The 27,393-nt window shown below is 40.8% G+C and overlaps 1 protein-coding gene across 5 annotated transcripts in view; it reads left to right on the forward strand.

The window, feature by feature from the left end:
* MCF2L (MCF.2 cell line derived transforming sequence like) overlaps positions 1-27,393 on the forward strand; it is a 270,182-nt gene that overhangs the window by 85,108 nt on the left and 157,681 nt on the right. Inside the window, exon 1 of one of the 5 annotated variants that reach the window (XM_019524971.1) lies at positions 2,544-2,631. The exons of the other annotated variants lie outside the window; for them this stretch is intronic. Within the exon in view, the coding sequence (XP_019380516.1) occupies positions 2,610-2,631 (22 nt within the window). The 5' untranslated portion in view covers positions 2,544-2,609. Of the gene's footprint in view, positions 1-2,543; positions 2,632-27,393 lie in introns of those variants that run through there. 5 annotated transcript variants of the gene reach the window in all.

Below are 27,393 nucleotides of genomic sequence, written 5' to 3' on the forward strand. Positions count from 1 at the left end.
GCTGGGGTCTTATGACCCCTGCCACCCCCAGAGCTCCTTCCTGCCCATGGCGGGGGGTCGGACTCCATGATCTGTCTAGGTCCTTTCCGACTCATTGATTCTGTGATTCTGTAACAGTTGAGGCTTCTTATTACAGCTCCAGCAGCATGAATTGAAGTCTTGCTCTAAGCGCTAATGCTGTATACAACCCCCCCCCCCCCCCCGATCAATCCATTTGTAATTGGCTACCTGCTTATTCAGACTGGGAAGTTAAAGGTGATTAGGTGTGATACCAGACACAATGCTCCTTTGCTGGCCCTTGACAACAGAAAGTAATATGCCTTAACCATTCCATCCTGACAGACCACTTGGCTTCAGTAAATTTTTTGGTTTTTGACAGAAGGATTTGACTGTCCTTATAGGGAAGAGGGGAAGGTTTTTTCCCCTGAGGTTGCCTTGAATTTCAGGAACAAATAAGACTCTTGTACCTACAAGTGATGTATGGGAAATAGGAGTTCATTCATTGGGCCAAGCATTCTGTCCCACAAGCTGATAAGAGGTAGCTAATAAGTAGCAAGCTGTGGAAATTTGTTAAACTTTGAGAGTGAATGTGAGCTTGTACAAGAGGTGTATGTTCTAGTTGTGATTTTTGCCACAGATATGTGACCTAGAGCAGGTCACTTGCTCTCTTTGGCTCAACTTCCACATGTGTGGCACTATGGCAGTGTTTACTTAGTTCATGGGAGTGGCATGGATATTAATTTGTCAACATTTGTCAAGAGCTTTAAGATGTCCAGATGGAAGGCCCTGGAGAAGTCCAGTGATTTATTATAACTGACACCCTTAGTTCACAGATAATTTAGCATTCAGCAGTTATAGTAAAGGATCAGATAAAACAAGACTGCAAAAGCAGCAGTATGTGGAAAGTCTTGAAGAATTGGTTGTAACTGATCTTATTGAAAGTGTTTTTTTTAAATATATATAGCGTTGTGGCTATTCCAGTAATCTGACTTTAAATGTAACATGATGCTTTTTAGAAAAGCCTGTCTGCACCACAGTTGATGGACTTCTGTGCTTTCAGCAGGAACAGCTACCACTGAGTGAAATATCTTTAGTGTATTTCAAAGAAACAAGGGTGAGGAGATTCCCCCGTTAAATATATGTATCAAGTTAAATTATAAGGAATTTTCTGGTCAGAAGGCTCATTGAGAAAAGGCAATTGTCTGTTGGACAGTAAATTTCCTTGTGTGGAGGGAGAAAAAAGATGGGTATACTTGATAGGTTACCATTTATTTAAAATAGGGCTCCTAAAGGGAGGTTTTTGACATGCAACAGTAACACAGCTCTAATTAATTTTTAAACGTGTTCTTATTTTGACAGTATTTGAACAGTGAATGTGTTCATGTTCTGAGCAAATAAAATAAGTCTAAAGGTGTCCCTGTTCTTCAAACAATAAAACCAAGTGGTGCGTAGCCAGTGAGCAGCTAACCCTTTGGTGGACCTCGGGCCCTGCTGAAAGGCACGCTTGCTTTGCATGTCATTTGAAGAAAGGTATTGTGTCCTGTGTCGCTTGGCTTTGACGGAAGGATGGAGTTTTATGCTTCCTTTGTGTTGGGAAGGCAGGCTTACAGATAAATAGGTCACTGTCTATGGGACTACTTTGCACTAAATTGATTTGTGGCAATATGACCTTAAGCCTAATGTCTTTGCTGTACCAGGATATTGCAGAATTGTGGATCCTTCTGAAGAACAGTACAGGTGTGTCTCACTTTTATATTTGTTCCCCTCGCTCCCTCCCCCCCTTAGTGACTTAATTGCGTTTAAATTACATGTTACCTAGTAACTTTGGCAGATAAGGTTATCATAGCAAGGAAAATGTGATGCGGGTGCAGAGTGTAAGGGTAGGAGTTGACCGCTTTTGTTTTTTTTTCTCAGTATGTATAGCGAATGAATAATCATATTTATGCATATACATGTTTGAATACGTTTAGTATTTGTGTTGTGTGTATCTGTGTCTACAGTGCATCATTTCATTTGATGTACTTCACAGTACATCAAAATTATCAACTAAATCTTTATAAGTAATGTGTTTTCTTAAAGGTAGGTTTAACCAGTGATTTATGGCAATTAGGGTCACTGGAGCAGCTTGAAGGAAAGAGATAACTGCTTTAAAGAGTCATTTTTTCATATTTGGACTATTTTGTCTCATTGGTAACTTTCAGTATAACATATTGTTGACAGATCTTCATTAGAAGCCCTGTACAATAAGAGGGGAAAAATACGGTGCATTTGCCATCCCAAAATTGTTAGTATGGGAGATGCCACATAAAATACACTGTTTCTTAAATTCCTTCAGTTTAAGCTTTCTGTAGAAACCTTCCTTCTGTTGAGAAGTAAACGAAACAGTGGAGATATTATTTGGTCTAAATAGGGCAGCTATAGTCCCTTGCAGAACTGAAAGCATGTCTTGTGGAATGGTGACAACCAAAAATTGCTTCCCTATTCTGTTGCTTCAATTCACATTTCCAGTTCTGCTTTGTTACTTGGTATGCATGAGTGTTGCAGGGTATACCGGATTAAGGGCAGCAGCTCGATGAGGTGGTATACATTCCAACATTGTGCCTTTTGAAATGTCATATTTGGATGAAGCAGGTATGTGTAAGTGGGAGCATTTCTGTTTGGAATAATTAACTTAATTAAGCGGCATACAAGTATCCACTGTGTCCTCTGGTTCTCAGTAGCAGTTCATATTACTGTGCTTGATACAGAGATGTATGCTGTAAGGCATTCTGTGTAGAGGAGATGAAAGGAGAACTAAAGGAAGGTAAGGCTAGCAAGGTTAAAAAGCTAGGGGAGTTATTCATTATAAGATGGAACTGTGTTGGTATTTATATGCATTCATGTTCAGTTCAGTTGGAGAAGTATATAGTTAAGAACCTGCCTTGTATGTATAACATGTTTTATATTGTCTATATAAAATAAGACCACTTACAAAATGATCATTTATGCAACCTAGCCATGACAGTGTTGTGTGAATTAAATTTGTAAGTTTGAGTTGCCAACTATAAAATAATACATTGTATACTTCTGCACTTCATTTCTGAGCTTTCTTAGTCAGTGAGATTTGATTCAGATTTCACAAAATGCATAACTTGTTGGTATGTCAGATTTAATTGCTTTGCTTTAGATTTGAACTAGGATTTAGTTCTGATCTTTGTTTTGTTATGACTCCAGACTATCCTGTGTGACTTCAGGCAAATCTTTATGCTCAGTCTAAAAATGAGAAAATAGCAGTATTTAACCTCAGTAATTCTACAGTACTGGAGGCTGGTTGCCAGGCTTTGAAGCTGGTGCCTGCCACACATTTCTCTGCTCTGTACCGATAACAAGTTTCTCCTCACTGGAGCTCTTCATGTGGAGGGGTCCTTCTGAAGACTATTCCCTCTTAGTTTTTTTTCCCCATATAGGGAAGATGATTGGGGTCATGAGTGGACAATATTCCTATATATCTGAAATCAGAACAAAGCCCTAGATGCTTTAGATATGACCAAGTCTAAATTGAAACCAAAACTGATGTTTGTCAATTCTTGGCAACAGCTATACAAGATAGGAGTTGCATATTGGGACTGGCCATAAATTGTCCATTCCTGCTGTACCTCAACATCTAGAGTTGATTCAAGGCCATTATTCTTACAGCAAAAAGCAAAGCCAAACCAAACCCTCTCACTTCTCTTACTGTGAAAACAGCTCAATACAATGTGGGATTTTGGCCAGAGCCATCATATTGCAACCATGTGAGACTTGCCATCAGAATGGCAGCCAGGTGAGGGGCCTGTGTCCTCATAGGGCTAGAATTCTTGACATGGGATGTCACTTCCAAGATAGTTGTGAACGGTCTTCTGTAGATAACAACCAACTTAAAAGCTTTCTTTCAAAAACAGTATTTTTCTAAAGTGATCTCATTCTGGTATTTGATTCTTTTTTCTTTTTTAGCTTTCTGTAAATGTTGTCCTATCTCTCTTTAGTCTTTGGTACCTAGGTCTATCCTAGACTGTTCCATGATAAAGACTGCACTTGTCAAGTGGATTTTAGTAATGTTTCGGGTCACTGAGGCACATGAATCTAAATAAATTAACTTTTTATCCTGTTTTACATACTCCTTTACCCTGTTTAAAGTTATTACAGATAGAAAATTATCTGTAGTTTAGGTTGCACATGTTTCTATTCAGTTACTTGCATCTGTCAAATCGTAAGAATTTGTTAACACTTATTTTTTTTCTGCCTAGTAACACAGTTTAGTCTATTTTCATTTGAACAAAAATGGTTGAGCAATTCTCAGTAAAGAAAGGGAATAGAAAACAAAAGCACTTCTGGTTGCCTGTAAGCTTCTGTAGTGCATTTACCTATGTGGTCACCGGAACTTGAAATTTGGTAAGCAAACGCAATCGTGCCTGAAGCAAAGCTTACTGATGCGTGCCCAACTCAAATCTCAAGGCTGCTGTGCTGCATCCATTTTGGGATCTGGTGTGCATGGAACAGAGCTGCAGTAGATATGCCAATCCAAACACCCACTGATTTTTAATATTTTTGATGCTAAGCTATATGGTTGAAAGACGACGCCTTTCAGTGGTCCAGTGAGCATAATGAGCTGTATTTGTAATGAAACAATATCCCAGATCTGAACACCCCCTACCATTGAAGAAATTTAGATCCAAAGTTTTCTCTTGGATTACATTTGGCCTATGAAAGGGCCTACAAATATATCTTTGTAAGGTTCTTTTGAAAGGTTCTCAGTTCAGTAAGTCTCTTCAAGCTTGGTATCTGTGCACCTGAGTATTTACTTTCCTCTTTGCTTTTGACTTTGAATAGACTTGAAAACTCAAAAGAGATTTTATAATATTTTTTCTTGAGTATTAAGTCTGATTACAAGCAGTCTGAAAATTAACATATTCTGCTGTTGGAGAGTCAACTTCCATTTTTATCAAGTAAAGAGAAACTATCTAAGGTGTAATCTGTACCATATATTTCCTATTAGCAATAGTTAGAAGGTTGTTTTTGTTTCTTCCAGAATATTTGTCCTCTTCCCTGACCATCATATAAATACATTTATAATAAAGTATCTAACACTTCTAGAAATTAATGTAATTACTCTTGCTGCTGTGGAGTCTAGTTTACAAGATTCTTAATATCTAGTGCTATGTTTTTAAAATTATCTGTGTTTTATCAAGTTAGATATTATGTCAACTTTGACTTTTGTGACGTGAGACCCCAGGATCTGGAATTGTACTACTGGCATACACGGGTGTTTACTGAGATGTATACAGTGAGTGTTCTCCCTTCTATTGCCCATCCTGAAAAGAGAATGAATGCATTGTATTTAGTTATTCTTAATCTATCTCTGCCACAATCTCACGTCAGAAATAATTACCAGTATCTGGAACAACTTAAGGAGCAGCACATCACAAGGTATCACCGAGACGGTTCTGGAACACTTCAGAACAGTGTAAAAACGGAAGAGCATCAAAACAGACTGCGTTCTAAGTGATGGATAAACTCTGTTCTAACTGAAAAAGCTCAAAACCTCATATGTGTTAGGATAACTTTTGAGATTCTAGAAGGGTCCTTTCCCTCCCACCGCCAGTGTTTTCTAGGTTTTTCATTGGGTACCAAGAAATAATCTATTTTAAAATGATGGGGCTTTAAAACGTATCTTGAATGTTCTCAGTGCAGTGAAAAATTGAATAAAGGAGATTGCTGATATTGCAATACATGTGTCCTCATTGAGCTTTCCTTTAGTTGTGTTTTGAGAATTTGGGCACGCTCACTAAAGCAACTGCACTTAACTTTTGTGTCTCTTAGTAGCTTTGGGACTTCATCTTATTTTGGTGGGTAAATGTGAATGACATAATAGAACTGACATGATCTCTTCTGCCAGGAACAAAGTTATACTCTTGTATTCACAGTAGGCTGTGAGTGCAGTTGAGGATGGAAGATCCTGTAGGTGAAAGGCAACTTTGAATCAAGAATATGCATCAGAGATGCAATTCCCTTGGGCACAATGGCCTGGAGATTAAATTATTTAGGGCAAAGGGAAGCTAATATCTTGGTATTTGGGGCTTGCTTTTGTCAAGATAAATGATAATGGCTAGGCGAGGATTCCTGAAGTTGTTTTTCTGATTATTTTAAGTGTTAGAATCAAATGTCCTTGGAGAAGTACTCAGAAAAAAACAAAACCTGAGTTGGCTACTGAAATTTTCAAGATGTTCTTTATATAGCTGTTCCAACTTTGGAAATACCAGAACAGTAAGCATCACGTAAGCTGCTTTTGCTGCTGTGCTGGCATGCAGCCATCTGCATGCAGTCTTGCCCATTGTTTGTAGGAATGATCAGTGAGCAACCTCCACATATGAAAGACGGTGATCATACTGTGAAAAATAACTTGTGTGCCTCAGTGTATGATGAAAAAGATGACTCAATTTGCTTCTTCAAAACACACCTTGTGTGACAGGAAGCAAGAATTAAAGGTAACAGAACGGTAGAGATCTACTAGTGTAGTAGTGTTGAAGTCGTCTTGTTTTTGTTTTGTTTCATTTTCGTTGCATACGTTCCAGTTACAGGTGCCTGTCCATGTATTATTTTTCATGACAAAACTGAATGTCTTTAGAAATCAATGCATGTGTTTTAATGTACAGTCTCCATAACTGGTTCTCCCACTGTTCTCTAGGTAGGAGTAAATAGAAGTATTTAAAACCTCCATGTGGTGAGTATTGTTTAAATGATAGCACAAATCAGTATGTTCACACCAGTATGGACTCAGAAGCTAGAGGGATAATGGTCTGGTTCATATTAAGTTGACTTCATCCACTTTATAACATTAGCCATTTACCTTCCTCATGTCTTGCTACTATGCCAGGATGCATCGGGCTTGGCAAATCCCAGCCTGAAGGTTCCCCTTCCCCATCTTTCCACCCCCTGCCCTTCCTGCAGAAAGGACTAGGGGTGGGGCTGGGCTGATGCAGCCCTGATCATGCTGACAGATTGACCCTAGGGAACACAAATTTCCTGAAGCAGTCCACTTTGGAGCACATTCATCTGATCCTTCATTATATGAGGGTTAATTTGTTGTGTGATCAGCCACTTTTAAAGCACTCTGCAGCCATGCTCATGTGTCATGGCATGGCTGTAGAATACTTTCAGGGGGCCAACTGCATGGCAAATATAACTTATTTCTGTACCCTATGTTTTCATTATAATGCTGGTGACGCACAAGATACATATTTTTTTCCTTTTTCTTTTTTTTTTCTTTTTTCAAATAATGAATTGGGCTAGGAACAGAAGTTACACACAAACCAATATAAGTGATCAGAAACCAATTCAAATCTGTAATGCAACAGAAGTTCAGTGTATATTAACTGCTTTCAAAATGGCTGAAACTGGTTTGAGAGAAACCTGAATGGATGTAGTACCAGACTTAACTGTTTTACATAAATCAGTTTTATTGAATTTGTCCCAGATCCCCTCCAGATTCAAGTTAATACACAGTCCACCATCATCCCAGGATGCTTTGTACCTCACCCCCTCCTCAAAGGGTGGGTGGGTTAGTCTGGTCCCAAGCTGTCTGCTCCACCCAGCCCCCCAGCTTCTGGCCAGGGCCACTGCAAGAATGTGGCTGCATTTCTGAAATCAAAAGTGAATGTCTGTTCAGTTGCTTATTGTTTAAATCTATGCGGCTTAGACTAACCTGCGAAGACTGAATCAATTCAGCCTTAGACTTTTTGACTGTCTCTTCTAATGTCTTTTCATGTGCTTTGAATTTGCTAAGTTCCCTATGGGTGCCAAGTATGGTGGGCAGCAGATGAACTTCTTGTGATATTGCAAGCTTTGTGCTCTCCTTGAAGACTTACCTTTTTCCTTCTTGTGCCTGCTGCTCCCAACCCTTCTCAGCTGTTTTTGCTTTACTTTTCCCCTTCTATTATCAGCTGCAGCTGCCTGCAGCCTACCTGCATTTTTTTTTCCATAGAGATTCCCGTTTTTGTTTTTCCCTCCAAAAGGGCACCTGAAATAAAAGCACAGCTTGCTACAGTTTGAGTTAAACAGCCAAGCTATCTAAGTGATTCTTTAATAGATTTGTACCCTCAAGAAATAGGTACAGAGGGTTGGTTTTGTAACATTTCCCTTCCCTCAGGGAACAACTGTATTGTCAAAACTGAATCGCCTACTAAAAGGGTAGAAGGAGAGGAAAGTAAAAATAAATAACAAAGTCTTCCTGATGTTCAGTTGATAAAGCATTAATTTATTAATATAGATTGTTCATGGATTCCAAATGATCTCACATACTATACCTAGCATATAATTATTACAATCTCTTCTGAATCTTTCTAACTTTTCACTGAACTTCAAGGGAGTCTCTAAAGTGAAAGCTGTATACTCTTTAACTGCATGTAGCAATACTTTAGGAAAGGATAATAACAAGACCTCCATTGCCTACTGAAAGTTAGGAACTCAGGAGTCAAAGTAGTTATCCAAACTGAAACTCATCATAGATACCATGACATTCACCTTTCTTTGTAAGAAGCATGATGCAATCTTATGGTCCAAAACAGGTTCAGGAAGTCTGCCTGGCCTGTCTCTCAAAATCCCTGTAACCAGTACACTGTCTTGTATCACCATGCTTGGGCTTGAGAGGAAAGAATTGCTACTTACCACATTTCCAGTTCTAGTATTTAAGTTTTGTGCAGAGGTCTCATTTTCAAGTATTAATGGGATGTGGCCTAGATTCATTTGTAAAGTGGAAGAAGATTACTAACCCAGGTAGCTGTCTGTTTCAGTCTTCTATAAAGTAGCCCCTTGCTTGCTATGATGAGGCCCCTAAATTTATTATTATTATTATTAATATGAAGGAAATTAAGCTATGCATCAAGTAGACCTGTATCCACAGTAGGATTAATGCTATTAAAGTGGAATTTCTTTAGAATATTATTCTTTTTTTTTTATTCTTCACAGTATGAAGATCTATTTTATTCGTTAAGGTTTTTAAGGGGAACCTGTCTCTGAAAGGATGGAAAAATATAAGATCTAACTCTTAATTACTAATCTGATCTTAAAAGTAACATTCTTAAACATTTTAATGATACAGCTACCTGTCAGGTGCCTAATGCTGCACTTGAACTGACATAGCGGTATGTTGCATTTTGTAGTGAGAATTCAAAGTTATTTTCTTTTTGTAAATAACCATGATGATTTTGATGGGATATGGGCAAAGACAAAGTATTAATGTTTTCAGATGCATTGGTTACCAGTGTGGCAGAAACAGTGCTCCAAGAAACTACTTATCTCATCCAATTAATTGCTTCCTCTTCAAGTGCATTTTAACAGCCCTTGTAGCAGCAGGACATGGACTGCCACTGTCCTCCTTCTTTACCTGGTTTTGCTGTTATACCTTTTGTAGCTGTATACCAGTGCTGATTGTGTAGTTTTAGTAATAAGTTAGACAAGGATTTGTTTGGGATGGTTTGGATAGGAATAATCCTGTCTCTAACAGGCAGTTGGACTAGATGACCTCTGTGGTTCCTTTCAGCTCTATTTCAATGATTCTATGACTTTTTTTTTTTTTAAACTTAGTCTCAGTGGTGGGGGAAAAAATACATTTTTTTGTCGTAAAAATCCTGGAAGAAATTTCCTGGAAGTAGCAATTTAAATTAAGATATACTTGAAGAGACATTCAAGCAAAGTTAACTTTTAATGAAAAAATTTGGGACTGCTAATCAGCTAATACCTTGAAACGGTCCAACCTTGAATAGCATGAATTGGAAAGAGATTAGAAACTGGCATAACAGCAAGCTGCTTTCATTAGCATATTTCTTTTGGGCTGGGGGGTGTTTTTTCAGGGCTTTTTGTTCTTGAGCTTGGAAATATCAAGATCTGTAAGCAGTGTTTCAAGAACAGGGCTACAGCTTTGGTTTCAATCTGGACCTTCCAAATAAACAAGTACATTTTGTAGAGATCCCTCTCAGCATTTTAACTGGTTAATTGAATTCATGTGCAGTCACCTTCTATGTAAAGCTCCTACAATCTCTGTGGCTCCAGCTTTCTCTGCTTTTGGAGTTGGACAAAGCACTTGACTGTTAGTGATGGGGAGGTGGAGAGAAGAAAGGAATGAGAAATGAAAGCTTTGCCTTGGGGCTTAATTTCCCAGCTGAGGGAGATGAAGGGAATGTTCTGCAACTCATTATGTGGAGTTTATAATTACTGGACTGGATGGTGCTTTAATGAAGACTTTCTGTTGAGGACCCTCTTTATACAATATATTCATCTCTCCCTATGGGTTAACTTTGTCCGTATGGGGAACAGAACAAAGTTGTTGTTTTCCTAACCGCATTTGTCCAGTTTTCTGTTCTAAAATTAATTGTATTTAAAAATTCATAGTCAAATCCTCAAAAGTGTCTTGCTGAATAAGCAACAATGCTTTTTTCCCTTTAAAAAAAGAAAACAAATCCACAATAACATTTACAATCTGCTTAGTTGTATTGGACTATGTTCAGAACATAATGATAGCCATATGCTGCCAAAAACACCCTCCTTCAAAGAAAACATCAAAAAGACACGCATAGGTTAGTATTCAAGTTGAGAGAGTAAAAACATTTAAGCATATTCCTTCTGACTACATATTAATTCAACTCTGATTCAGTACGAGTTGGATCAAGTCATAAGAGAATTTTATCTTCAGATCCCCTAAATATCTTTCACTCAGCCTTGCTTCCAAGGGTTAGCTGGCTTGTAAGAGCAATATATTCTTACATTTTTGTCAAACAATTAAATTTACTTGTGCAACAATTTGAGCTTGGGAGGAAAAAGCATAGAGACCACGGAAACAGCAGATGTATGGTCATTACAGTTAGACTTACAATCTTGTCTCCAAGTCTATGATGTTATAGCTGTGAATATGTAAGCATTTATTTTTTAAATTCTGTAGTAAGTTACCTTTATCTGTTTACATTAATGGGAGAAGGTTCATGGCTTAGGTGAAGTGATTAAAGTCTTAATGATTTTAATGGTATGGGAAGTGCTTGCTATGCATTTATCTTCAGCCCCATCTACACATTGGGCCCAGACAGAAGCGACAATTTTCATCCAACTTTTGCATGAGGGTTTAGATGAAGAGGCTTCAGAACAGAGCACCTTCAATAATTTCTGTCTGTGCTGCCTCCCAGCCTGTCACTCCAATCCACCTACCCACCTCCCACTGCAAGCTGAGGACTCCCTAGAATGAGCTCCCTCCGCTGCCTTTTCCCCCCTCCCATTCTGAAAATAGCATGGAGTGGAAGGGAGGAGGTGGTGTTGTTAAATCATATGCAGGCTGATAGTCAGCAGCTAGATTCCCCTCCCCCCTGGAACCAGCAGTGAACTTCTGTTTGGTTTGGGGGGTGGTTACAACTCAGAGCGCTTCCTGCAAAGTGCTCTGAGTTACAGCAGGGAGCTCCACTTGTGTCTGCACCCATTGCAACCCAGCCACATGTTTAGTCAATGAATGGCATAATAACATTTTTAATCCTTTTTTTTTGGCTACATAAAAACCAGTTTTACTTTAGATGCATCTAAGAGTGAATGCCTTTTCTAAGATTTCTTTTTTCACACAAACCAGCAAATATGCATCTTAAAATAAATCTGTGTGACCTGCCTAATATCTTGTCAACTGTCTGTTTGACAATGTTCTATTTCTTTATAAGCACAATGGGCTTCTAACAGAATTCTATTTAAGACTAGTGCAGATGCATATTGTCTTAGAGCACTTTCAAATTTATTTTTAGCTTCATATATTAATAGTATTTGTAGCTACTTGAATGTTATATATAATTTTTGAAAATGAAAAATAAGACATGGTTGTGGAAGGGAACTGTTGTGCCTGCTGTGTTATGGAGCTGTGAGGATATGATGCCCCATAATGTGCAACCTCATGGATCATGTTACTGTTATACTGTTATCTTGGTTTCGTAATATTGGTTCCAATTATAAGTAGACCCTTTTTCCCCCTCCAAAAGAGACATAAAAATTGGTTCACCTGCAAATGAATCCCCAAAAATTGGGCATATGGACACATTTCTGTAGGATACCATTGTATTCAGGAGAATAAGCCATGGGGTTGACTTACGAGAGCAATGCAGTATACTGTACTTTAGTTTGCTTGCTTTTTCAGGTTGTTCCTTATTTGTGGAATGCTAATCTTCAGTGACATTGTTGTGTCATCTTGTTGGCCAAAAAAAGGTAACATTTATTTTAAGTTTGCCAAAATTGAGACTGTAAGGCCTGGGTTTCATGTAACCCTTTAAGTATTCCTCTCAGATCCAACAGATAGATACATTTCCATGGACTGTGTAGGGTTTCCACATTGGGGTAAGGCTCTGTACCAGTGTGCTTTCCTACAGAATTAGGCAGTGATGGACCATGTATGTATATAGAATGGATTTTTTTAAGTAGTTATGGAAAAGGAAAAATGGCACTATTAAGTGATTTGTCTTTAAGATGAAAGCTCTTTGCCCTTCAGAGAAAGTAACTTTAATTTTCTTGCCGTTCATGGGCACATAGTATGCCAAGCTGAATAAAATAACCTACCCATGGAAAATAAACAAAGTGTGGAGAAAGAGAAATCTTCCTTCAACAGAAACTTCTCCTCTAGTGTACTTAACCATACCTAAAGTGATCTGTAGTATTTTTTTAAATAAACATACAGGACCAAAATGAAAAAAACAGAAGTGGTCTTAGAAACTTGAGGATGTCCCTTGGTCTCTCTTGAGGATGCCCCTTGGTGTCTGTAACTGTTCTGTGGGAAGGAAAATAATATATAAATTCCAGCTTCAATCTCAAGACGGCCTGCCAGATACCCAGACCGTAGCCCTGGATGCCCTGGGCACTGCTCCCAGCACACTTTACTGTTCTGGTCCTGACTATGAGGGAATATGGCTTGAGGAGCTAGCTTGGTCCCCTCTTTTGACTGCAACTTGCAGATTCCTTCCAGTGATGGCCAGGTTGGGGAGGTACCTGCGGTGTGAGCAGAATCTCCTGGTGGCATCTCTCAGAGAACAGGCAGGTAAGAGAAATATAGGACGAGGTGGCAAGGCTCCAAAGCATCCTTTGCCATGAGGAGTTCATCGATTCAATGCTAGAGAAGACCTCTGGGACTATGGAGGAAGAAATGTCAGAGGCGGTACTGGAGAAGAGAGATGACACCCAAGAGGGCGGAAGCTGGAGGATTGTGACTTCTGGCAGCAAGCAGAGGTCTTCACCTCCACCGGCAGTGGTTCGTCTGGAGAACAGATCTGCAGCCCTAGCAACAGAGAGGGATGATCATGTTCCATTGGTGGAGGAAGACAGGTGAGGCCTCCCTAAGGTGGGAAGAATCGAGACAACCACCACCAAGTAGAAGCGATGGGTGGTGGTTGGAGACTCCCTTCTGCAGGGCATGGAGGGATCCATCTGCTGACCTGACCTGTTGTCTTGAAGTCTGCTGCTTACCTGGAGCCCAAATCCGAGATGTCACGGAGGGGCTACGGAGGTTCATCCAGCCCTCTGTTACCCCATGCTGCTCATCCATGTGGGCACCAACGACACTGCCAGGGGAGACCCTGAGCATATCAGAAGTGATTACAGGGCTCTGAATACAAGGATGAGGTCATCTGGGGCTTGGGTTGTGTTCTAGTCAAATCTTCCAGTGAAGGGAAATAGCCCAGACAAGAGCAGCTGCATCCTGTAAATCAACATTTGGCTGTGTGGATGGTGTCACCAGCAGAGCTTTGGATTCTTCAACCATGGGATGTTCTTCCAAGAAGAAGGATTGCTAGGAAGAGACAGGACCCACCTTACAAAGAGAGGAAAGAGCATCTTCACAGACAAGCTTGCTAACCTAGTGAAGAGGGCTTTGAACTAGATTCGCCAGGGGATGAAGACCAAAGCCCTGAGGTAAGTGAGGAAGTGAGAGTCCTGAAGGAAGAGCAAGCAGGAGGGGGCAACAGAGGAAGTGCTCTCATCCTTCCTGAGAAATCAGGGCAATCAACTAGTTATTTCAGGTGCTGTACACAAACGCACAGAGCCTTGGAAACAAGAAGGAAGAATTGGAAGACCTTGCTGCACAGTCATGGAACTATGACGTGATTGGAATAACAGAGACTTGGTGACTTGGTGACAGTGTCTGGAGACTGGAGCACTGTCATGGAAGGATATAAACTGTTCAGGAAGGACAGGCAGGGGAGAAGAGAAGGAGGGCTGAATTGGTGGGGAACGTAGTATTGATGGCAGCTTGGGTAGCAGTGACCGCAAGGTGATTGAGTTCAGGATCCTGAGGAAAAGAATGATGGAGAGCACCAGAGTAAGGACCCTGGACTTCATGAAAGCAAATTTTGACTTGGTCAGGGAATTCATGGGCAGGATCCCCTGGGAAGCTAAACTGAGGGGGAGATGAGTCCAGGATAACTGGCTGTACTTGAAAGAAGCCTTGCAAGTATGGCAGAAGACTAGCTTTGCTTAGCAGGGAACTCTTCAGTAAACTAAATCACAAGAAGGAAGCTTACAAGAAGTGGAAACTTGGACAAATAACTAAGGAAGAATATAAAAGCATTGCTCAGGCATGCAGACGTGCAGTCAGGAAGGCCAAAGCATAACTGGAGTTGCAGCTAGCAAGGTATTTAAAGGATAATAAGACACGTTTCTACAAGTAAGTCAGTAGCAAGAGGAGGATCAGTGAAAGTGTGGATTCCTTACTGAATGGATGAAGCAACTTTGTGACGGAGGATGCAGAAAAGGCTAAAGTCCTCAATAATGGGTTTTTTTCCTCAGTCTTCACAGGCAAGGTCAGCTCCCAGGCTACTGTACTGGTAGCAGTTTGCGGCGGAAGTAAGAAGCCCTCACTAGTGAAAGATCAGGTTAGGGACTATTTAGAAAATCTCGATGTGTATAAGTCCATGGGGCCAGATGAGTTGCACCTAAGGATGCTAGGGGAATTGGCTGATGTGACTGACTGCAGAGCCCCCGGTCATCATCTTTGGAAACTCATGGTGATCAGAAGAGGTCCCATATAATTGGAAAAGGACAGACATGGTGTCCATATTTTAGAAAGGGAAAAAGGAGGATCCAGGGAACTACAGAACAGTCAGCTTCACCTCGGTCTCTGGAAAAATCACGGACCAAATCCTCAAGGAATCTATTTCTAAGCACTTGGAAGAGAAATGGATTGGGAAGAGTCAGCATGGATTCATCAGGGGCAAGTCATGCCTGACCAATGTGATTTGCCTTCTATGATAAGATGACTGGCTCTGCGGATGCAGAGAGACTGGTGGATGTGGTGTACCTTTTCTTTTTTTAGCAAGGCTTTTGATACAGTCTCCCGCAGCATTCTCATAGGCAAGCTAAGGAAGTATGGACTGGAAGTATGGACTGTAAGATGAATAGAAAACTGGCTGGAGCATTGAGCTCAGAGGATAGCAATCAATGGCTTGATGTCTAGATGGCAGCCAGTATCAAGTGGAATGCCCCAGAAGTTGGTCCTAAGGCCAGTTTTGTTCAATGTCTTCATCAATGACTTGGAAGGCTACATAAGTTAGGAACAGACACACAAAAAGCATGAGCCTGACTTGATTCACTCTTCTAGGTTAGTCTAACCTGCCTAGATTTAATCAGTTTGCAACTGTACAAACATTACCTCTGGACTGAAGAAATGCAGGCACATGCCTGCAGTGGCTCAGACTAGAAGCTTGGGGCCAGGGGGTGCTAAAGCAGCCCTCTCTTCCCTTCATCAGTGCTGAGCTGAGGGGGCTGTAGCCAGGCCCTGGCAGGATGTTCTGACTAGAGAGGGGTATAAACCCCCACCCTAGCCTGCACAGTCCCAGGCTTATCCCTGTTTGCTGCTCAAGTGGCAGGAGTGTTGCCAGCCCCTGGCAAGCACTCTGAGGCAAAGTGGGGGGAGGTGTACAGTACATGCATTTGTTGATGATACTGAGCTTTTCATTCTGCCTCTCCCTGCTTCTTCATACTATCTACAGGCCTGACAAGGCTGCAAACCAGCAGTTGATGGGCTGATAAGTGTTTATCAGCCTATCAACAAAATAAAACCTTCTCTCATTAGTTCAAGCTCTTAAACAGCTTTTTCCAAGGAAGAAACAGAAGGGACATTACCAGCTAACCTTTTGATTTAGCTCCAGAAAGACTTAAGCAGACACTGTCCTGTCTGCCTTTGTCCTGTCCCAGTGAAATTGGAGGCATACACACACACAGACGTCTCTCAGCATTAGCTAGCATACCACATGCCTAGTGTCCATGGAGCTGGGATCCATGGTGTGGGAGATGGGAGGGAAGGGGGAATAAGGGAAGCCAGGCAGACCCTGCTGTACCTGGAGTTTTCCCCAAGAGCTCTGGCTAAGGAGGACAGGGGCAGAGCCAGCCTGTTCTCTGAAGCAGAGCACCCAGCCCAGGGCTGCAAAGCAACTGGGATGCTGGGGGACTCTGGTTTAAGTTAAACCAGGAAGGGGTCTGGGACAGATATTGCATAAACCAGTTTGACCCGGATCAGTCAAGTCTGATGCTACATTTGACCAGGCTTATCTTAAACCAGTTTCAGCCATTTTGAAACTGGTTTATATGCACTGAATTTATGTTCTGTTACAGGTTAAAACCAGTTGCTGATCACTTAAGCTGGTTTCTGTGTAATGTTTGTCCCTAGCCATAGAGTGCACCCTCGGCAAGCTTGCACTGCGGGGAATAGTAAATACACTGAAGGGTAGGGCTAGGATTCAGAGTGACCTAGACAAATTGAAGGATTGGGCCAAAAGGCCTCTCATGAGGTTCAACAAGGACAAGTGCAAAGTCCTGCACTTAGGACAGAACAATTTCATGCACCGTGAGATTTTCTGTTCAGTCTCATCGAGTCATTTAAAAAGAAAAATAAAGGAGTTTGTGATTAAAGTAATTATATATACCAGTACAAAAGACAACTGTCCTGAATCAGCTGACTGTACCACGGAGAGTAATATTTTAAAGAAAAAATAATCTATTTGGATTCCAGTAGTATCAGTAAGCCCCTGTCAGGATCAAGGCTATATATCACACTAGAAAGTGAGAGACGAGCACTCCCCTAAGGATCTTTCAGCTTCATTCAAACATGAGGTAGGTAAAGCCTTTTCTTGAGGAGCTTCCAGCCTTAATCCAGAACAGGAGGTGCTAATATTCTCTTAATATGCCTGTTATGTCTAGATAGTACTGGATATTTGGGGATGCATGAATGTGATCTATCATGCAGTAGCTGGAAAGTGATATCCAGTCATGCTGGGGTAAAATTTTAAAAAACAGCTGACTCTTAATTTCTGGAGTGATGTAAGCAATAAGTTTGTTTGTTTTGCTGGTTTCCTTCCTCCCCCCCCAGCAAGTCAAAGAACTTTTACATTTCTTAAGGACTTCTAACCGTAGTATCAAATTACAGCCAGAAATATAAACCCAAAAGCAGCATTAATGTCCATCTGGCTGCCACCAGCTGTGTATTGCCCTGTGCACCTCCAGTTTAAAGGGAATTTTTCAGGGATGCACTTGTAAAATCTGTTGGCCAATATGCCTAAAATAGATCACGTGTTATAACAGAAGGGAACATTGTAAATCATCTAATCTATTTTTTTTTTTTTTAGTTAAGTACCTTTTTTTTTTAAAGGTGGATTTATAAAATAATCTCAAGAATATCAAGGATTGTGACCCACACTTAAAGTTATAAAGAGTTTGTTTTTAGGCAAAGTGGGGGGTTGTTTTTGAAGTTCTTCCTGCTATAATGAATATATATCCTGAAACTTGTCTTCTTTCGTTTTAACTTCTTTAGCTGACCCACACGTCAGTTTTAGCACATATGAAAGTATGCCTCCAGAGACTAGGGACTCCCTTCCAGGGCTGGGCTATATGACATTGTGGTGTTCTGTGGAAAAATAATTGACCACCTGGAGGACATCTGCGGATTTTTCCTGGGTGAAATCCTAAGCCCATGGAAGTTTTGCTGTTGACCAGAGGTACAGCAACACAGCCACAAGCCTGGGGCACTTGCAACATATGGGGGCAGTGGCAATTTGCATCTGCTGCCCTACTGCTGGCATGTTTATGCAGCTGTGATAACAGCATTTCTTCATCTTTCCGCCCCCCACCACCACCGCACACATCGGTGTCCAAAGTGTGCGCCTTTCTTGCCCCATCCTAGTTACACTCCTGCTGTTGACTTCAGAGGGAGCAGGATTTTGCCCCAAGGAGTGTTTTGCCATTTACTGGTATTTTGGTTGGTTTTTCTTGAATTCCTGTGCAAGTTATGCTTCTGAATGAAAGATCATGGCTGGGATGTTACTAGGCAATGCCACAAAACTGACATATGTTCTAATGCAGCAAAGGCTTGACCATGTTGCTGTACTAAAAATGCAAGCCAGCTTGTGGAGGAGTGACAAGTGTGGTATCTTATGGGAGGGGTAACAGTGATATGTCTGCTTTTCTTATCAGGTCCTTATAGATAGAGAAAGCTTTTTATTTCTGTAGGAGGTGCTGCAGCCAAGCCTATTTTGGAGTTATAAACTTTTGAATTAGTTAGGCTGAGATTTTAGGATTGTTGTTTTGTTAGTGTTGAAATGCTGTAGCCATGATGGTCCAACAAATATGTGAAGCAAGAATTTCTGTGGGTGATATATTTTAATCGATCAACTGCTGGGTGCTTTTAAAAGTGTTTTCACTCTTGTGTGTTTCGGATACTAGCATGGAAAGTTAGCGATGCTGTGCTTCAGATAGCTGTCATTTCTACTTGCTGTTTCAGTATCTGTTTTCTTTTGCTGTATAATAATAATAAGGTATTCATCTTGCATGTAGGATGCTCAGCAGCATTTTGACCAGAGGTGATGGATGTGTTGAAAGCCCTGACTCTCTAATACTTCATTTAGAATAATTTCAGCTTTCCTATTTCAAGCAGCTATCTAAATTAGTGGTTTTTAACCTCCCCCAGGTAATGGGGATCATTTTCCATTAATTAAGAAGATCATTTGAGATGATCAAAAATCCCAAATACTGGTATTTGTATTGGTGGCTTAAGAAATTTATTCTTTTAAGTCACTAATTATTTCCACTAGGATGAGTTTTGGTAACTGCTGCTAATGCACCCTTAAACAGTAGCTTAGTTTTATTATATTTCATTCCATCTAAGGTGTCCCTACACACTGAACAGGAATTCATCCTTATACTATCTATGAGAGGTCAAGCAGGCAAGCAATATCCCTGTTTTTACAGTTGAGGAAACTGCAGCCCAAAGAGGAAGTGCAACTGAGGAAATTCACAGGAAGCACATGACAGAAGCAAGAGCAGAGCCCTGAACTGACTGTCCTGTGGTTTATCCACATGACCATACTCACCCTACATCATGATTCCCTGTGCTTCCTAAATTTGTCACTTTTCTGATTGCTAATTTTCTTTATTCTGTATTTAAGCCCTTGCCCTTTTTCTTGGTCTTTCTTACCTTTTACTCCTTACAGTTTTGGCTTCATGTACTAAAGCAATTTTTATTACTTAATTTGTCACTCAGGCATTTTAAATCAGTAGAGGGTAACTTTTTTTGGCAAGTGTGCCACAAATTAGCCCTGAGCCTTCCCCAGCTGCTACTCTGATCCCCTGCCCCTGTCCCACTACCTGCTGCTCTGTTTTCTGCTTCCTGCTCTGTGCTCCCTGCCTCATCTTCTGCTCTGTTTTCCATCTCCTGCAGTGTCTGCTGCTGTGCTGCCTTCTCCCTCTTTGATTTACCATGCATCTTTCACACATGCTGCCCTTGGCACTTGTCACAGGTAGGCCACCTCTGGTTTAAATATTCACCGAAAAGTTTCTGAACATTGATTTAATGCTAATAATTATCATGGTTCATAAAAAAGATTTAAAATAAAAATTACCCTTTTTTGTACTGGCCCTCATCCTGCAACCCATCATCATTGCCATAGCTCTATCGTGAGATTGAAGGCCTACATAAATCTTATTCTCTTGCATGCAGTATTCCTTTAAAACCTTGTTTTTGAAAGGCAGAATGAAGAAGAAAAGATTTTTCCTCATAATAAGTAGCTGAATAGCAAGTAGGGAGCTGACCATGCTTATTGTTTTTCTCCCTGTGGATTACAGACTTCCCAGCCTGGCTGAGTCTGCATGCTCCCAATATTAGTCATCAGGGGGGACTTCAACCTCCCCAGCATCTCATGGGGAGAGCACACAGCCAAATCTGACTGGTTGCATAGCTTCCTTGCTTGCACCGACAACCTCTACCTAATGCAAGAGGTCTATGGGCCGACTAGGGGAGAGGCAGTACTGGATCTGGTTCTGGGGGAAGGGAATGATTTTGTGAGCAACCTGAGGATCAAGGGAAAGCTCAGTGACCAGTAGCTGATCACTTTCTCTGTCCAACGCAGGGTGGGCAAATATCTCAGCAAAACAGAAATCCTCAACTTTGGGAAGGCTGACTTTCAGAAACTCAGGAGACTGGTCAGCCAGGCACTAAGATACCATGGCCCCTTAGAAAGGGGAGTCCATGAGGAATTGTTGTTCATTAAGAGTGAAATCCTTGAAGCACAAGGAAAGTCCGTTCTGTCCCTCAGGAAATGCACTCAGTGGGCTGGGAAACCCCTTTGGCTAAATAGAGAACTTTTGGACCTCCTGAAACTGAAAAGAGAAGCCTACACCAGATGGAAAGCAGGAGTCATTACCAAGGAGGACTACACAGCACTAGCCCGCACCTGTAGAGAGTGGACCAGAAAAGCCAAGGCAGAAACCAAACTCAGGCTAGCCACAGGAATCAAGAACAACAAAGTCCTTCTTCAGATATGTGAAAAGTCAGGGGAAAAACAAAGGCAACATCTGGATTTGGGTGTCAGATGCAGACTGGCAAAGTTTGCGGACAACACTAAACTATGTGGGAAGGCAGTCACACTGAAGGATAGGCTGGGGATACAGGCTGACCTAGACAGGCTCACAAGGTGGCAAACCATGATGGCATTTAAAGCAGAGAAGTTCAGGGTGCTCCACTTTGGGAGGAAGAAGCAGCAGCATACTTATAGGCTCGGCAGTGCTACACTTGCTAGCACTATGACCAAAAGAGATTTGATGGTCTTGATTGACCGTGAGATGAACATGAGCCACCAATGCAATGCCACATCTGGCAAAGCAAACCAAACTCTGGCATGCATTCACCGATGCATCTCAAGCAAAACCGGGGTGTCATCCTCCCATTCCACTCGACCTTAGTGAGGCTACAGCTAGCGTATTGCATCCAGTTCTGGACCCCACACTTCAAGAAGGATGTGGATAAGCTTGAGAGAGTCCAAAGGAGAGCCACACACATGATCAAAGGCCAAGAGAGCAAGCCTTATGAGGAGAGGCTGAGGGACATGGAGCTCTTCAGTACAGAGAAAAGAAGGCTCGGGGGGACTTGGTGGCAGCCTATAAGTATATAAGGGGGAGTGCACCAAGAGCTGGGATAACAGTTGTTCATCAGGGCTCTCCAAGGGATAACAAGATCTAATGGCCAAAAACTTCTGGAAGGCTGGATTTAGACTTGATATAAGGAAAAACTCCTTTATAATCTAAGCATCCAGGGTCTGGAACAGACTCCCCTCAGAGGTGGTGCAAGCACCTACTCTGGACTTATTCCAGAGGCATTTTGATGCATATCTTGCTGGAAGCCTTTTACCCCAGAAAACTTCCTGCCTATGGTAGGGGGGCTGGACTCAATCTTGTGAGGTCCCTTCCAGCCCCTAGTGTGCATGAAATCTATGATTGTGTGCAGTACTCTCATTTTTGCCGTGCAAGTGGTTGAAACTGCTCTTACCACATTTCTCACATATAATGTACCACACCAGGTTCCAGCAGCTAGTTTTTTGGGGAAAAGGTATGTGTCATATGCAAGAAAATATGGTACTTTAAGGTAACATTTCTATTTACAGTTCTGTTGGGTTTTTTTGTATTTCTTTTTTTTCCCTCCTTTTTATTAGAATTCACATTGTAAACTTTTATGTTTGGACCCAAAATTTAGACAGTTTTTCATTTAAAGATATATGAAGAATTTGACTAAATATACTATAAATGGAATTTAAATTCCCTGCATCTCGGATATTGTAACAACACTTCTTCTAATACTGGAAACAAACTATTACAAAATCATTGGTGAAAGTGATTACAGTAAAGTAGGAGTACATATTTTATTTAGCTCAGAGTAAAATAAGGAAGTGGGCATATCTACACATGTAATTACTGTGCATGAATAAACTCAAGAGCTTATTGCTCCAGGGTATGCTGTTTGAATGTACACTTAGGAGCAATAAACTCTGAAGCAATAAGCTCTAGAATTTATTAATGCGCAGCACATTGAACTGGGTCAGAGCAACCACGGCTGGCAGGGGGGCCCCATGGGTCTCAATCTGCCAGCCCACAGCTGCTCTCCCCTCCCCGCCAGCTCAACAAGGTGCGGAGGGGCTGGTTGGGACATAAAGGTGCTTCAGTGGGGGCTAGCCAGCAGGTAGCCCCCATACTAAAGTACCCCCATGTCCCATCCAGCTGTGGCAGCATCTACATGTGTGCTTCTGTGGAGTGTTTACTTATATTAGGCTGGAAAATGGTCAGGCATATTTAATTTTATTAGGCAGTATTTACTTGTAAATACTGTCCTGCTATGGAGTAAATTAGTTTACTCCAGCCTAGTATGAGTATAGACACTGAGACTTTTATTGCATGGCTAACTGGTCGATTGCACAGTAAATGTCTTGTATAGATGCACCCAGCTAGCATTAAATTAAATGAAGTGTTTCACTTCTAATACTCAAGTCCAGATCCGTCAAAAAACTTTCTTGCAAGGAGTATACCTCCTTGCCTGATTTAAGTCTAAGACTGATAGCATACAAAGACAACTTTTTGCTACTTGGAGAATAGGTCAGTTGCCTATATACTATTAAAAACACAAAGCCCATAGATGGAGACCTGGCAATGGCTTGAACAAAACATTATCCCTTCATTTTCCAGTATTTCTCTTATTTAAACATGGGCTTCTCCTTTTTTCAGTAATTCCAGATACCAAGAGTAGTCTTCATTTAGCACAATATCTCTATGGTTTGTGTGGTGCATTTGGACAAGATTTGAGTGGCTGGTAGTCAATAGAGCAGATGACAGAACAGTCACAAAACAATTTATATGTGGAAAAGGTATTCCTCTGAAAAGGATTTCTTGGAAAAAGAAATATTTTAAAAATATGTAAAATCTTAGATGAAGAATCCCAGCATATTCACATATGTGTCCTCATACAACTTGTTGAAAAAATTGAAAGGAATTAAGATGATTAAGTAGGGACCAATGGGAAACTGTTTCAAACATTTTCAGGGGTTTATTCAGTCAGGATCTGTTTCTGTACTCTGATTTGGCATGGACACAATGGGGCACGTATGCCAACCTGAACACAGAATTGGTGCCTAATATTTGAGTAAAAGCAAGTTTAGAGATAGCATGATTATATTTTAAAGTGACTAACATTTTGATATTGGCATCATTTGAAAAGGTCTGCCATCTTCTGTGCTTCTAGGCATCAGTAGGATGTTGTTGGTTATTTTCTTTTATCAAAATAAAATAATACCATTAAAAAGTGCTCATGTAGTGAAAATTAGGCACTAATAAGAGTGATGGCCCAAATCTGATTTATATAGGGAGGTGTGATCAATGTGCAATTGGAGCAGACAAATCTTTCCCAGATTTTTATGAAGAACATCTTTTAACGGCTGGCTGTTCCACGCATGGGGATGCAAAATTTTATGTTCAGTTTTGTTAGTAGCTGACAAGTAGCTATAGGGGAAAAAATGTTGGTTGGTTGGGGGTGGCGTGCACACATGTGTTTGCAGGTATGGTGACACTTTGCTGTGTCTATGTCAAATAAATACATTCTAGGCTTTGAAGTAGCAGTCATTTCTATGGGCAGATGGTTTCACTTGTGCATGTCTGTTTCATAGTCAGCTCATAGACTTGGGCATATCTGACTGGTGCTGTTCACTGCAGATGGAATTATCATGTGTAAATCAGCCACAGTAAAATCTCTCTTGTTTTCACTTCATTTGATTTTTCTTTTCTGAATCGTTATCCAAGGCCAATCTTTCAGAAAACCTATGAAAGGCTGTAATTCAATTTTCTTCTAGATGTATCCCACAGTTATGTAACTGTGTTTCCATGGAACATGATTTAACAGTTAAATACATCCTTTTGTGGATTTAAAAGTGCAGTATGTGGAGGTCTTCTGGCCAAGTAGCAGTTCACCGGATGCAGAAAAAGAGCCCCAATCACTATGTGACCTTGAAGGAAGTTATCAGGGCCTTTTCTGTCGCTTGCTGTCAGAGAACAGAAAAGTTCTGTTTCACAAAATAAGTTGCTGCTTATGTGGAAGAAGTGAAACTGTGACACTATGTTGGCTTCTTCTCAAAAATAGCACTTCTCAGAATTGTATTCCTATGAAATTCGTTCAGCCAAGCAAAACCAAAAAAAGCTCCCTTTTTTGATTTGTCTTTCACAGATTTCAGTGAACTTTTATTGCTGGTTTTTTGCCACAGTTTTCTTTTAATGAAAAATTGTCTTCGGTGACAGAACTAATTTGAACTTGTACTTTTATACTATCCACTTTGTATTCCTTGCTAGACACAATCTAATTACAAGAGATAAACGGAAGGTTTCCTCTCTGAGAAATGACAAATGGTCCCTTTGATTTAAAAAATATAAATGTAATTAACCAAAACAAGAAACTGCCAAGTTAGGATTGAAACTCTATCCTTGATTAAGTATTGTACATCTTCTGCATTTTCTGATTTATATACAAGTTTCTTAAATTTGAATATTGATAATAGTTTGAACTCTGTAGAAAGCATAGCTATAAACTGAGTATCTTAAGTTTTGACTTCTTGGCAGTGTTTTTAAAATATTGCCTTGAGTTGCTATTTAAATTCTAGAGTTATATGGGTAATAGAAACAGTTTTATTCTGAAGAAACAAATGGAGATGAGCTAGTGTTGTTAGTTTGATTACAAAATCCAAGGATGTTTATCCAGGTTATGCTGTTTATATTGTGAGACAATCTAGTTGTGAATTTCACTCCTGCTGTAGACTATATTATGATTGGGCATGCTTCAGATGTGTAGTTTTGGTTCTGGCTTACTTCTTGCTTCAGGTGGCAAGCCAAAAGAATGCTTGGACAGTTGAATCACTAAATTTAATCGGCGATAGTCTTCAGCATTATGTTCACCATGAAATCCACAATAAATGACATTTTAGGTGCATATTTAACATTAGCTTTTAACCATAAGGCTAAGTGTAGGATGTACCTCTTTTGAAAGAAACAGTTCTCATTGCCCTGTAGCACTAATTTGACAGGCCATAGGTTTTCCACCATAAACAATATATGGGTATGTTTAGATAACATTTATGTGGCAAAGCATACTCTAGACGATTTATTTACTTCCAGTTCTTGATCTGAAGACAACTGTCTCCATTTTCTCCAAGCCTTTCTTTACTGGGTTTGAAATGTACCAAGAAACAAAATACATCTGTAGACGCTGTTACAGTGAGCACCCACTAAGAATAAATAGTACTAGTAAAGAACTAGGTTTGATACTATTGCACTTGATCAGGTCCGTATTTCAAAACAGGTTGACCCCTGTAATATCAGTGATCAGGCATATTTAATTTTTACTTTATCTCACATTCTCAATTCTGAGATTCACACTCAGACAGGTACTGGAAGTGGTATTTCAGTCAGTGTTAAAACAGGGGCAAAGCCAAGCATGTCCGACTCATTTGGTCTTGCATCCTAAGAAAAAGTAAATAAAAATGAGAAATTATAAAATAATGGTCTACAACAAAATAAAGAGAATGCAGAGAGATGTTATAAACTCATCCACATATTTCATTTAATTATAATTTACTTCAAAGAAGAATACCACAGTTTTGGGGCTAGAATAACAATGCTAATTCAAACCAAGCTAAAAGTTTTTTAGCTGCATGTAGACCAGCAAATGATCAGCACTGCACTCAAGCTGCCCTGGGTAAATTCAGTCTAGTCAAATATTCTCTAGGGACAGACATTCAAAAAGCCTGAGTGAGAATCGATTCAGTCTTCGCAGGTTACTGTAACCTGGCTAGGCTAAATTAGTTTTGTAACTGGACAGATATCCCAGAAATGCAGGCATATGTCTGCAGTGGCTCAGGCTAGAAGCTGGGGTGCACTAGAGCAGCCCTCCCTTCCTTCCATAGTACTGAGCTGATGGGGGTGAGGCCAGGCTCCAGCAGGTCCTCCTGATTAGCCCAGCAGGGAATTGATAACCGTGTTTATTGCCCAATTAAGAAAACAGTAGAGGGACATTACCAGCTACTTGTTGATTCTGCCTGTTGACTCATCAAAGACTGTAGCCAGCATGTGGTCTGCTAGCTAATACATAGACACCTCAGCAAGGCAGAGGGGAAGGGGGAATTCCTGCTTAGCAGGGAATGGTGAATGGGAGCAGCCCTGCTCTCCACCTCTCTCTCCCCCAGAGAGCCCTGCCCAGCCCAGAGAGCATGCTGGAATGCTGGGGGTCTCTGGTTTATCTTAAACCAGCAAGGGGTCTGGGACAGACATTGCATAAATTGGTTTCAGTCAGATCAGTTAAGTCTGATATTACATTCAACCAGGTTTATCTCAAACTGGTTTCAGCCATTCTCAAACTGGTTTATGTGCACTGAACATCTATTCTGTTACAGATTTTAAACCGGTTTCTGATCACTTAAACTGATTTATGTGTAATGTGTCTGTCCCTGGGCCTCAGGGAGTAACTAGTGATCTGAAAGTCTTTACGAGCACTCATGGCATTCTGGTGTTGTGCCAGAGGACTGGAAAAGGGCCAATGTGGTTCCCATTTTCAAAAAAGGGAGGAAGGAGGACCCAGGAAACTATAGGTCAGTCAGTCTTACCTCGGTCCTGGGTAAGCTTTTTGAGAGAATTATCTTGGTGCATGTGTGCGAGGGGCCAGCAGGGGAGACTATGCTTAGGGGCAACCAACACAGGTTCGTTAGAGGCAGGTCCTGTCAGACCAACCTGGTGGCCTTCTATGACCAGGTCACAAAATCCTTAGACACGGGTGTAGCAGTAGACATAGTCTTTCTGGACTCTAGGAAGGCCTTTGACACCGTCTCTCACCCTGTTCTTATTAAAAAAACTAGGAGACTGTGGCGTTGATACCTACACAGTCAAATGGGTCACTAACTGGCTGGAGGGCCACACCCAGAGAGTGGTGGTGGGCGGGTCTTATTTGACCTGGAGGGATGTGGGTAGTGTGGTCCCCCAGGGCTTGGTCCTCGGGCCTGCACTGTTCAATATCTTCATCAGTGACTTGGA

This window comes from Gavialis gangeticus, unplaced genomic scaffold (assembly GCF_001723915.1).
Source record: "Gavialis gangeticus isolate Ggan-Ray unplaced genomic scaffold, GavGan_comp1, whole genome shotgun sequence".
Taxonomy (NCBI): Eukaryota; Metazoa; Chordata; order Crocodylia; family Gavialidae; genus Gavialis; species Gavialis gangeticus.